Source organism: Gymnogyps californianus, chromosome 11 (assembly GCF_018139145.2).
Source record: "Gymnogyps californianus isolate 813 chromosome 11, ASM1813914v2, whole genome shotgun sequence".
Taxonomy (NCBI): Eukaryota; Metazoa; Chordata; class Aves; order Accipitriformes; family Cathartidae; genus Gymnogyps; species Gymnogyps californianus.
Window position 1 is genome coordinate 21976948 of NC_059481.1, and position 13647 is coordinate 21990594.

Genomic DNA, 13647 nt, shown 5'->3' on the forward strand with positions numbered 1-13647 from the left:
GCTCCCCTCACACCGCCAGAGCAGCCCCGAGGCGTGCTGGCACTGAGGGGTGGGCTCTCGCCCTCCCACCGGCGGGAAGTGGGGCGAAGAGGGCTTCTCGCCTGCCTTCTCAGGGGAGACAGGTCCGCGCCGCCTCCCGCGCACCCCCGAAGGAACGGCGCTCCGAGCCCCCCTCACGCCGCCGCCTCCGCTTCCTGCCCCGGCGAGCGACGGCGCCAGGAGGGCAGCGCGCCGCGGAAGTGCCGCGAGAACCTCAGGTCTCGCGAGCTCCGGGACGGGTCGGCTGAGGAGAGCCGGCAGCGGCTACGTGCCAGCGCGCATGCGCGGCAGATGAGCGGCGACGCTTTTGGCGCCAAAACCCAATGGGCGGGGCTGTGGCGCTGAGGCGTTTCCAGAGCTGGGAGGGGCGTTCGCTTCGCCGCTTTTCGGGTGAGCTTTGGTGTCACCTCTGCAGGCAAAAGTTGCTGGGGATGAGAGTTTTATTGCAAGCATCTAAGGTTGCTAGGCCCCATGATGAATCCCCAGGAATGGGATTTAAAATAGTGTACGTTGAGCCTTTTCTCGCTTCCCTGCCTCTGAGGAAAGGACTTCAGGACAGGTAGCGATCCCAAGCTTTGCTCCAGACAGATGCCAGCTAGAGCCTTCTGGTAATTTAAAACTAAACAGTTTGCAATTGTCCGGGCTGTAATAAATACACCAAGCCCTCTGGGATTTGGCAGCTGTGTGCATAAAATGCCATTTAAGGACTTGGACTGCAGGCTGCAGAAACAATAGGAGAGAGGCTCCAACCTACGGTGTCCAGTGCTGTTGCATCTGAAAAATTGTGTTTTCGTATTTTTACAGGTCAGTCCATAGAACTGTATCTGACTTAAATAATAGGCTCTTCATTTAAGCAAAATAAGAGAAGTTGATGTCAAATATTAATACATTAAAGAAATTGGTTTTCCCTTATTTCTCTATAAATTCAAATTTGACATACAATGTTTCTGGTAATTTAATGTATTCCTTCTAATATGACAAAATCAATAGTTACTTTCCAGTTAAAAAAATAAATGTACTATCCTTTCGTCAAAATTATTTTAACCGTTAATGTTTAAAATGTGTATTCCCAAATGCAGCAGCATCTTTTATAGTCAAGAATACATTAAATATCAGGAGAACACATTAATGGATTTCTTAGCATTGAATCCATTTATCTTAACTTTTTAAATATGGCCAATTTCTTCAATTGACTGAGGCACATGAAGTATGAAAATAAACACAAAGATATATTAGTAATTATAGATCAAGTGCTGCTAATTTCCAGCTCAAAACACTGTAAAGATTTGTGTCTCATAAAATTACTGAAAATCAAATGTCTATATGATGCGCTTTTTGCATTGAAAATAATAGTCACTCTTTATATTAAAAAATCTTTAGAAACGAATTAGGTTTTGGGTGTAGCCTAAACATCTGATTCATAACTATTAGTGTGATACATCTTTTCATGTAAATGTTTTCCTTACTATTTAATGTGGGTGGGTTTTTTGTATGTGAAGTAATTGGATTTTAAATACTTAGCTAATGTCAACCAAATTTATTAGAGGCTTAAGATTTCAAAATTCCCTTAAGTCCCTGCATATTTCCTGCAAAATCAACTGATAAGTGAAAAGAAGTACCACAGTAGGGTTCTCTGAGAGCAAAGGCAGGCAGAAGGTAGTATTAATTTACGTGGCTGGCCAGTCTGCATATACCCAGGTCAACTGGTCTGCATAAGCAGAGCTCTGTTCTGTGGTAAGTGTTTTGTCTTTGCCAGAACAGGTAGATAACAGATATGAAAAAAGTGCTGGAAAGGTGTAAAAAATACTATACAAAGGTTAAAGCAGAAGATCACTTACAATCTCTGCAGAGGAGTACAGTGTTATAAAACCTACCATATTTATGCAACTTTGATTAATCAATATTTTTGAAGAGTGTTTAATTAGAGACTGGACTTGATGACCTAGGTGGTTCTTTCCAGTCCTATGTTCCTAATTAAATGAAAAGCATATGCTGGCAGGCATTGATTATTGTTTTTTCCTCAGGAAATGAATAACCAGCCACATGCTGATAAAATAATAAGTCAGGAAAAAAAAGCCCCATAGCTTGCCTCTATTCTAGAAAACACTTCTGGTTTCTAGTTTAGGTGAAATGGAAATATTACTTGTTTGTTTCTGTACTGAATAGTGTCATTTCATTAGAAAAACTGCAGAAAATTAGCACCTTATTTTATATTTCAGTCTAATTTCCTTTTTTATGTTACACATAATACATAGCAAAGAAAATCTGTAAGATGGATAATTGGCTACTTCTACATTTGAAGGGTTTTACTCCTGTGGGAGTAGTACTTGTTCTGCAAAAACCCTCTAAGTATTATGTTGGCAAAGCTGTTCATGCAATAAACCCTAGGCAAAACTGGTACCATTGTAGCTGTGTTAGTGGGAGATCACATCTTACAGATTGAGCAAACTTCAGCTATTTGTGATATATACCTTGCCAATCTAATCGAAACTTTCTATTATGCAGTCATATTAAGCATTAATTTCTAAGCTTTTAGTATATGACTAAACATTTAAGATTGTGTTCTGATCCACAGTGTTCTTTTCAATCCCTGCTTCTTGAGGAAAACAAGATGTGCAAGACAGATTGTGATCTCTAGCTGTTTGAAAGTCAGTCTGTCTGTCAGCCCTCTTCTAAAAATTTTTGATCCTGTTGGCCAATTTCAATCAAATTCGAATCAGGCTTCTTAAATTCCATTGCTTGTGGGACTAATTATTTCCTTAAATTGCTTTGTTAACCACTAAATAGATTAAGAAGTATTAAATCCTACGAATACAAGTTTGCACGCGTATGTTTTGGCAGTAAAATATGCAGCTTTATGTAGCAATCGAGTTTTAAAAGTTGGGTTAATTTAGTGATGCAATTAATCTATATAGTAATCATGTTTTCCTTTTCATGCAAGAAACTAGACAAAATTCAGGTTTCCATGAGGGAAAAAAGTGGTAATGAAGACAAGCTTCTTTCTTCCATTTCTATTTACAGAGACATATTTTAGTTCTATTTTTCCAAGTAGTGGTGGAATCAATAAATCAGAAAGTCTCCCTGCTCAGAAGTCTTCCATAGAAATTACACTACCTTCTATTTTTTCTTCATCTTTTCCTCTGTGATCCACCTTCAGAAACATCTGTTCGTAAAGCAAAATGCAGTTCCTTCCACGGAGAATATTCAAATTCCCAAAACACGTGTTTTGTTTTGGCTGGGGAAATATGCTTAATTTTTAGTTGCAAATGCACTGGAGTTAAACCTATTTCTTTTACAGAAGTTCAAACCAACCTACAACAATCTTGAAACATTTAAAATGTGCTATATAATCATATAAAAGAAAACTGGTCATTCAGTACGCCTATATAGATCAGCGTGACAACCATTATAAAAAATCAACAAAAACAAAACAAATAAGGTGTCTTACGAGGCTTCAAGCAAAGCCCAGAGGCCACCCAGCTCTTGGGTCCCTCTAAGGTTCCAGGGGTACGATAGTGCCTGAGGAACTCGGTGGTGGCAGCAGCAGTTAGACAGAAATAATTCCTGTGGTGACATCAATCCATATGCCAGTGACTTTAATTCTATATTCAGTCAATTCAAAATATCTTTGTTTTTGTGCTATAGGTCAAAGGGACTTTAAAAGAGATGAGTGAATTCAGTAATTTTTCAAAGATTCCACAGTACTATGTTTGCAGTGCAAGTATAAAGCACTCCAGAGGAGGGAGCTATCCCTTAATAGCTGGAATTGGATGGAGGGAGCGTGTCTTCTAACGGCAAAGCTGTGAAAATAATAGTTTAATCTTTTCTACTTTAGAAGTGGGTAAGATGTTAGGAATGATACAGCATTTTCGCATAATATATAGGGAAGTTTGTTCATAATCTCAGTTTCTATAAAAGCATTAATGACTACTTTCATTAAAAATATGATTTTACTTTTGCAAACCACAAAAAATTAAAACATACAGAATTCAGAGTGGTTCTTTATACAAAGTATTTACAATATAAGTTTTGTTATGGAATTTCCTCTGCACTTTTACTGTCAGCTGAGTCAATCAATGTGATCCACACTTCTTTATTGCTGTGTTTCAAAAATTCTGCATACCGAAACCTTTGTTTTCAGTAGATATATCCAGTCATTCATCTGTCTGTGTAGGCTTTTTTTCTGATGGAGAGAAACAATGTTACAAGGAGAAAAATAATTCAAACTCTATGTGAAAATTCACAATTCGCAACTAAAATTCCTCTTTGTTCAGTCCAAATACTTCGAAGAAAATAACTTCCTTGCAATAATCTTTTCAGAGAAAAAGAGGCCATACTTTGCGACATAGTAGAATAACTATAGTTGCATCACTCATGTGGGCAATTACGGCATAGGGCAACTGCAGTTATACGGGGCATATACAGTAATTGTGCATTCAATACCTGTCTAATATTCACATGTACTCTGCGAAGGAGTTCAGTGTTTCAGACAAAGGAGTCCTTGCGTTTCCACACATAGTTGTGTAAACAGAAAAACAACCTCAGCTGCAACTCCATGTCTTCTTCGGAAAAAAAGAAATCTGATTTTAGCATAGAAAGACTTGATACTTCATGAGTTACTGTAAATGCTAGTCATTCAATTTTACTATAGCGTCTTAATCCTGTGGCAAAAAAGAAAGGATAATAACACATAATTAAGAATTCTCAAATAACTATATAAATCCTGATTTCTTATATTTTAATTTGTGGCTGAATCAACTCATTGGAGTATCAAACCTGTCCACAGTTGTACAGAAGTTACTAATTTGAGTGATGTATTCATATGTCTGCATTGTATATGAAAAAGACTATATCACTTCAAAAGGTAGGGAATCTCAGCAAAAAGTGTGTTTCATGGAGTGGGTGATAAAGAGCATGTGACTGAGAACTGCTTCACAAGATGGAGGTCACTGCCTTGGCACTGAAACCGCGCACGTAGTGTTTGTTGCAGGCACTGAATGCAGCAGGAGCTTGTGAACAGTTCCCACTCCTCGCCTAGAGACACAAAACAGTTCTGAAGCTACTGCTGGAGCAGCTGCCTAGCAAGGAAGAAAGGCATTTCTAGGCATTGATCTTTTTCTGCTCTCAGGCAGAAGAAATAAAGCACAGAAATATAATACCAGTTATAGTGGTCAGTGCTGGAACTGCCAAAGAAACTGGTTTTTCCCTCTTCTACCCAGTACCAAGCCATTAACCACCACCTTAGCACCAAGTCATTCGGTACTACTTCAGTTCTTGGCTCACATGTGTCTGTGAGAGATTTCATTTACCGCTTAAGCAAATTTACGAGTAACTGTAGAGTCTTTTCTTCTAGATGTGTGACATTTGTTGACAGATTAGAGCACTGTACAGCACAAAACCTTATAGCAGTAGTGGTAAGAAATTCTCAGCTGTGTCAGAAAGCAGAGGAAATCTGCAAGCCGTTCTTAATAGGTACCTTCTCAGGGTACAGGCCTTAAAAGAGTTTTCATCTTCCTTCTGCTGGATTCAGACCATGAGAAATTGATCTTCCAAAGAAGCACAAACTTTACCAAACTTTACAGATCTCAGCAGTAGAGGGAGGATTGTAATGTCACTCTATTCACAAAAGTCAAATACATGTAACTCCTTTTATCTCCTGAATCTTATCATATGATTAGCATATAAATGTCATAGTTACACTGCACATGTGTAATATCCAGATTGGCTTTGTTAATCCAAATAGGGCCATTGGTGGTACTCTTAATATTCCATTCCTCCCTCCACCCGCCAAGATCTACAACTAAATAACAGGAATCTTTACACTTAAATTCTCCCTCTTGGAAAGAGAACTGCTGTGGAGGAACAGCTGCTACTGACTGAAGAAAAAGGGTATCTAGTACTCTTAAAGCAATTTTGCCTACCCCAGAAGAGACCACCATTGGACTGGAGCAAGGCCGTTCAGCTGCACTTACCGACGGGTGACATGCACCGCCGGCCTGTGAGCCAGCCCCGGTTTGTGACAGGCGGGAAGCGTTCCGGGCTGACTGACGGGCGCTGTTTCAGCCGTACAGGGCACAGCCGCCCAGGTCCGGCTGAGCTGTCGCAGGACATCGTCGTCCCACCTCTTCGCCACCGCTTCTCCAGTGGGGTCCCTCTGCTCCCACTGCTCCTAATGGCGTGGTTTACACGTCCTCGAGTATTATGAGGCAGACTTATTTTCTAAAAAATCAGTACTTTATAGATGTGCGGAAGCAAGTTGATGTTAAAGCAAGGCAGCGTTCAGTTTAAATCCCAGTGTGGAAGCTTTTTTCAGCAGTAAGGTGGCTTTTGTTCTCTGAAATTTTAACCTCCTGTTTACGTTGGTGTTTTTCTCCCTTGAATTACCCACATAAAAGAGGCACTGTTCTTTCCATGGTGTGGGGTCACAGCCCTGCTCTCCAATAGTTCAGGACTTGCGCGTTCGGGACTTCTATGTCTAACATTAAAACTGTTAGAGAAGCAGTGGGTTCATAAAGTACAATCCCCATACACAACATTGATTTTTTAATTTATTTTATAAATCATACTTCCTCAGCCATACATTCTTGCTTTTGTATGCCAAAACATGATTGAGAGCTCCTGGAAAATAAAATTTTCTTGGTTATGTTTTTAGGTTCACTAGAATAATGTAATTACAAAAACCTAGAGTGCCCCAAAATCATAGCGATGCACGTCAGAACTTCACTGCAACATACACACATAAAACCATCATCGCATTAATGTGTGAAATGTATGTGACCAAATGCGGCCGTTCCTAGTAGCTACAGCAGTGCTTAACACAAGCAGCGTGGGCATTTCATTTTCATACTCATTTTGCTATTTATAATTCACAGTTTTGTAACTGTAATCCTCAGTTTCCATTTTTAATTCAGGCATTTAGTTTGGGCAAAATTTAGCAGCCGTTAGTACCCCAACTGAGGCTTATGTTTTAATTATAAATACAGTAGTTTCCACATCGGGGTACATTAATGAGTGCATACGAGGGAGATAAATCAACCGCTCCATAAACCATTGTTTTATCAATGGGGTTTCCTCTGCGGAGAAAACGATGTCGCTTGTTGGAAGCAGCTGTTTTAATTAATCGCTACGAGAATTCCCCCCCAAAAAAACCCCCAAACCCCAACCAAAAAAACTTTAATATAAAGTCATAGACCGTACGAACGGGAGAGGGGCGGCGGCGGGGCCGGGCGGTACCGGTGCCCGGAGGGGAGCGACTCCCCCCACGCCGCCTCCGCCCCGCGACGTGCGAGCCCCGCAGCTGCGGGCACAGCGCAGTGAGGGCAGGGCTTCAGGAGGGCTTCTCTCCTCCCAGTGCGCATGCGCTTGCCCACCGCGCGTGCGCACTGGGCGGGCCGGGGCGGTGCGCGCAGGCGCAGTCTCAAAGAAGGGCACATTTTGAGCCCGGGCAGTTTTCCCCGTCGGGAGCTGCCGGGAGAGAGCTCGGCGCTGCTCCGCCGGGGGGAGGCCGGCGCTGGGCGGGAGGGGCGGGCGCGGCCGGGGTCTGGCGGCGGTACAGGCACCTGCCTGCTGAGGAGGCTGCCCGCAGCCCGCGGGGGCACCGGCGGTGAGGGGAGCCCCAACTTTGCTCCGCCGCAGGAAGTCCCTCGAACCTGGCCGAAGTGGGGCCGGGGCTTTTCCGTCCCTTACCCTCTGCGCCGTCTGGGGGCGAAAATGCCGAAGAAGAAGCCCGGGCCGATTCAGCTCAACCCCGCTCCGGATGGCTCCGCCGTCAACGGGACTAGCTCTGCAGAGTGAGTGAAGCCGGTTGGGGGTGGCCGGGGCACCGGCGGGGCTGCCCGCGCTCTGCGGCGGCCGCCGTCCCGCGTCCCTGAGGTGACGGGCGCGGCCGCCCCCGCTGCAGCCTTCCCGCCGCCGGGAGCGGTGGGGTGGCCTTCTGCGGACCGGCCCCCGCCGCTGCGGGCTGGGAAAAGCGCGTATCCGAGGCGGTAAAGTGGCACCAGCGCTGCTGGGTTAGTTTCTCCTTGAGCCGTCTTGCTTTAAACCGGCACGGCCTGGTTTCCAGAAAAATCAAAATTATTGATTCCCCCGGGTGCATGCCCCCTTCGTGGTAGCTACTAAGGGTGTCCTCAACGGAGTAAGTGGATGGTGTCTTCGGCTATAAACAAACTTCTGTCAGATATGCGAGGTAAATAAGCTGGGGAAAAAATAGAAGAAAACTTGTATAACTCTTCTTGTAGTCCATAACGGTATCCACTGAATTCTTAGATTATATAATTATGTAGTAAGTGCCAAATTACACATTTCCGACAGCATATTTCATAAATGTGTGTGTGGAAGAAATTACATCGAAAATCACAAATTTGTAGAAAAGGTGGTTTGGTTTTTTTCCCCCCCCTCATCCTTGGCTTTAAACCAAACTAACGCTAGTTTCAGTAAATCTGTTTTTCAGTAATTAGCATGTTATGCTAGGTACATCAGTGAGGGTGTTTGGAGAAAATGCTTCTGAGCTTTCCTGTGTGTAGTACAAACATTACACTGTATAAATGTGTGGAAGGTAGGTCTAAGCTAATCATGGGTACACTTGTGGGGGAAGAAAAAAGACTGAACATTGGATTGTTACATGTTGCTTATGAAGCCTCTGTTGAGCTTATGGATCTGGGTGAGCATGGTGGCTTCAGTTACGCAGATACAGTGCCAGCACCCTAAGGTAATGAAGTGTTTATAAAAGGCTTTTCTTCGGGGTTAACAGGTCTGTGTTCACCACTTAATTTTTAGATTAAGGTGATGGATGGGCTAGGTCCTAACTGAGCCTTGAAACAAAGATGCATCTTGGAAGAACAGATTCCTGTCCCTGTATGGTCAGTTCAGTCTTCTCTTGGATATGTAAACTGAGCTCTGGTATGCTTATGTACCACCCTGACAGAGGGTATGTGAGACAGAACTGCAGAGAGACGTACAAGTCCTGGGCTTTAAAGTGCTCCGCATGTATTGTTGTTGCCACATTTTCAGACAGGCTCAGATCTCATTTAATCACCCAAACATCTCAAAAAACCAAAAGAAAAAAAACCCCAAAAAACAAACAAAACCCCACCACCCCCAAAAAAACCAAAAAACCCCCCAGCATCTAACCCCTCCAGCTGTGAAATTTCTAGCAAACTCTTTGATAATTAACTGAGAGATGAGCTGTTTAAAAACTATTCTTTGGCAGGAGTTACTGATTGTATCTAAGCATTGTGATCTGAATATTACACGGTTTTTGTTCTGGATTGATGGGGGAAAATAGTATTTTTATATTTGCCTGTATAGCACTTTCCAGTTGATTTTCTTCAGCGTAGTTGGGGATATGTTGATTTAGTCTTCAGGGATCCCTATTGCATATTAGTCTTGTTTTATAGAATAAATCTGATATACCTATCACTTACTGGTTTTAGTACCTGAAGTTAATCGCCAAACATGCAATATATTAAATATCATATTTCTTCACTCCAGAAATGTAATTAATTTTAAATTGCTTTTACATGTCTGATACTCATTTACTTGTTGGAAACCTTTGGAGACTCATGGGAGTGTTGAGTCTTGTTTACACTGATGAGCTATCTTGCTTCATTTTCTGTTTTGTATGTTGATTTGTTTGGTATGTGTGTCTCCTAGACTTCTGCTCTTTGTCATATATAAGACGTTATACCCAGCTTTTGCCAGGCTTAGAGATGTGTCAGGTATTTTTAAAAGAAGTAGATTAGTGAAAGTAAATCCAGCAACCTGTTGTCCTATAAACAGCCAGAATTAATTAGTTGTGGAAATATCCCCTCATCCTGCTAATATTAAATCCTCATTGTGAAAGATTTCAAATAGCAAAGAATAGTTGCATCATAATTTGGAAATGTTTTTGGAATTCAATTGAAAACTGTTTTGGTTTTTTTTCCTGTAAGATTGGTGTGGTGGTGTGGTTTGGTTTTTTTTTTTTTTTTTCCCTCTTCTCTCTCCTGCTCTGTGCTTTTTTTGTCCCCTTTGGTTACTGCTTGAAATCAACAGTAGAGGTGTTTGTCAGCCTGTATGCGTTGTCAAGTGTTTCAAGTATGCTTTGCATATGTGGACTACCATATTAACACTTTCTAAAGCTCTGTTCCTGGTATAATGGAATTTTGGCTATGTGAGTCTCCAGTTACTCATTTGCTTCTGCCATATACAAACCTGTCACTTTGCAAATGATCTTGGATGCTTCCCTGTTCTTTTTCAGAGGAGAGAACCTCTCAAGAGAAAGAATGAAAAGAGCTCAAATTACTTAGCGAAGTAAAATGAAGATTCAGAGCGAGGTGATAAGATTGCTGTCTGTAATGCATGAAAGCCCTAAACATCCAGAGGGAGGGAAGTTATTTAGGCCTAAAGGCAATGTTGGCACAAAATCAAACGGATATATATTGGCCATCAGTAGTTGTACGTTGGAATTCAGAAACTTTATAGCTGTCAGAGGTGGAAGGTTCTGTAACATTCTGACAGGTATTTGACCCCAGAATCTCTTGCTAGTTTTAAAATATTGAAGCTTAATACTTTTAGGAATGAGTACATATGATACTTTGACTTCCTGGCAGAAAGGAAGAGGAAAGGGAGGAAATGAAAGAAGAAGGTGCTGGATGATTCAGGATGTCCTGCTTTCCATTTGTGTCTTGTCCTCTGTCTTCATCCTTATTTGGTGATGGGAAGTCATTGACTAGAGTAAGAAAAAGCTTATAGCATGAGGTGTAGGACTTTAAGAAGTATGCACATGAGGCCAGCCTGGTTGTCCCTTCCATGGCTCTTTTTTTTTTCTTTTTTTTTTTTCTCTCCCCGCCCCCACCCCCCCACAAGGTAGTACGAAGGAGAGTTAGGGTACTTGCAATTTAAATATATGTATGCTGAATATTTTAATGAAAATTTCGCAATGTTTTTCTCCGACAGCAGTTTTTGTTATTTGTAGCAATTACTTTAATTATTTGTACAGGATGTTGTGGTTCTCTCTAGGGCCTTCCGAATCCCTAGCTACCCTGCTGGACAATAGAGACAACTTAATAAGAGATTTTCCTATGCTGTGAGCTTCACTTCTGGTTTTGACACTTCCTGCTGAGAAGCAGTTGCACAGAGGGTTGAACCTGTGCTGCGGTTCTTGAGCTCTGTGTTGCTTCAGATCATCAGAATGAAACCAAGATGACATTGGTCAGCTGCAGGTTTAATTTCATTCTGGTACTTTTGGAGCTGCACACTTTTACCTGTGCAAAGATTTTGCAGAGAAAACGGGGAAAAAAAACAAACAACCAAACCTGAAAGAAAATTAATAAAAGGAATACTTCTCTTTTGACTGAACGTACTGGGATAGTTTACTGTCTTAATAGCCGAAAGAAACAAGAACAAAATCTCCAGTTTCTGTTCCTTTCAAACTTCTGACTCCCTGTCCCTCTGAATATCTGATAGTTGTTACCCAATTTCTGTGTTTCTCTAAATCCAAACTAGACCCAGAACATGAAGTAGAAGCTCTGCAAAGAAGCAGGAGGGTAGGTTTCAAGATAATGCCACTTTCTGTATTACAGTAAGTTGTTTTTGTTTTTTTTTTCACATGAAAAGAAAGTTACTTCTTGTCATTCTTTAATTGCATCTTTACAAAAAAAGTAAGCAGAGGGAAGGGTCATATTTATAATGAGAAAGTTAATTTGATATGAAATGCCAGTGAAGATAAGGTACAACTAGTTTTTTAGCTTGCTGTAGGTAGTCCACTAAGTGCCAGATAAGGGCATGTATGATGGTATGTACAAACCATGCTAAAACAGAAGATCCACTGTCTTGTCTTAAATAGGATTTTATATTGAGGTACATATCTTCAGTATTTGTTTTGTTTTTTTCCTGGGTGAAAACATAACATTAAACAGCCACCTAACTGTTCTCTCACATGGCAGAACAGAATTAGGGTACCTTATTGTTCCCCAACTTTGATCTCTGCTTTCTTTGACACATTAAGTCTTATAATGGCTCATCACTGAATACCTAAACAGCTGATGCTATTAATACATTATGGGCATGTCAAATTCTTACAGATTTTTAATTGCTTTGGCTTCTTAAAATTGATATTTAATGAGATCCAAATAAATGCTTGATCCTTTTTAATTCAAAACAAATATCTGAACATGATTAACTTAAAGTGCTTTTGACTGAGATGGCACAAAATACGAGAGTTCTATAGTTACAGCCTTGTAATATGATTTTTAAAAAAATCGGTACTTTTTGTATTCATCAAAACCTATTGTCTATAAGTTAGACTGCATAATGAGTTTTGAATTGTTCCACTGATCTCAGGAAAGTGCATTAAAATTTATTAGTTAAAATGCACATGTCCAGAAGTATACATATAGAAAAAAATTGATTAAACCTGTGCCTTGAGATCCTAAATTATGTTTAATGAGATAGAATGTCTTGACGTATAATGTAGACTATATTCACAGCGTGTTTTAAAAGTGCTTACTTGAAAAAATTAAATAGTCGATACAACATATTTTGTCATAGAGCACAACAATCCAATAAGCCACCAAATGAGCATTATTTTTTTCGTTCATTTGTCTGTCATGGAAGAGATTACTGCTGCAGTTAAGAATGTGTATTAATGTTTGTCACTGCTCAAAACTTCTAATTACAGAAGAGTCACTTTATGATTACTTTTCCTGTACATCAGTTACATTTGGATGTCTACAAACTAACTGCTCTAAAGCCTTACTGTTTACCTTGACTGAGTAAATAAAGACAGCTTCCCTGTCTCTGGTAGTATAATTTGAACCTTCCAGAAGTGCCTGGGACTTTGATTAAAGATAAAAATGAAAGCAAATTTTTCTGAGTGCCGCTGATTTTTTTTTTTGTGTTGTATAAGCATTCACATTGAAAAGGTGGTTGGGATTGAAATGTCTTTTTTTTCATCTGTTTAAAGAATTCCAAAATGTACAACTTGCGTATGTGTTTTAGCAACAACTGGTATCTCTCCCAAATCAATCCTAAGCTATGATCTCTGCTCTGGGAAGACAGGGCCAAGCAAATCTCAGATGTGACATAGCGAGGTATAATATGAGGTAGAATGAGCAGAGTAAGATCATATTCTTGGCGAGGAGGACTAAGGACAGTATGAAAGAACACTTCTGTTTTGTGTTTAATTAGACAAAAATCTAAAGAAAAAAGTAGAACATGGAATTTGCATCTTCCTTTAATATGCTGTGAAGTACTATGTCTTTGAGAGGAATTTAAGAAGGTACTGTCTATAGGTCTTCACCACCTTAGTAACTGTATTTCTTTAAGGGACATGGCCTTAAAGAAAGTCCAAAGACAACTGAGTGAAAACAGGCCATCAGGCATGGTGCTGTTGTTATTGGTGGTGCTTACACCCGTGATGAGCTTTTCTGGGTTTTCTCTTAAGTCTTAACTACAGTACATCTGTGCCTTAGAGCTGTTCAAAGAGTAATTTCATAGAAATGGATGACTGGCAAAATCCAGTCACAGGTTAAGAACTGCAGTATTAATTAGTCAGCTTTTTCTTCTTGCTTCTTGCTGTTCTGTTTAAATTGCATTTAAGGTCCTGCATTTAAGGAAGCCCCTGAATAG

At 40.7% G+C, this 13647-nt stretch overlaps 1 protein-coding gene across 1 annotated transcript in view; it reads left to right on the forward strand.

Annotated features, from left to right (window-relative positions):
- The first annotated feature begins 7601 nt into the window (after positions 1 to 7601).
- The window catches only part of MAP2K1 (mitogen-activated protein kinase kinase 1), a 40822-nt gene continuing 34776 nt past the window's right edge, over positions 7602 to 13647 (forward strand). The window contains exon 1 of the mRNA XM_050903271.1: positions 7602 to 7829. Within this exon, the coding sequence (XP_050759228.1) occupies positions 7750 to 7829 (80 nt within the window). The 5' untranslated portion in view covers positions 7602 to 7749. The remainder of the gene's footprint in view (positions 7830 to 13647) is intronic.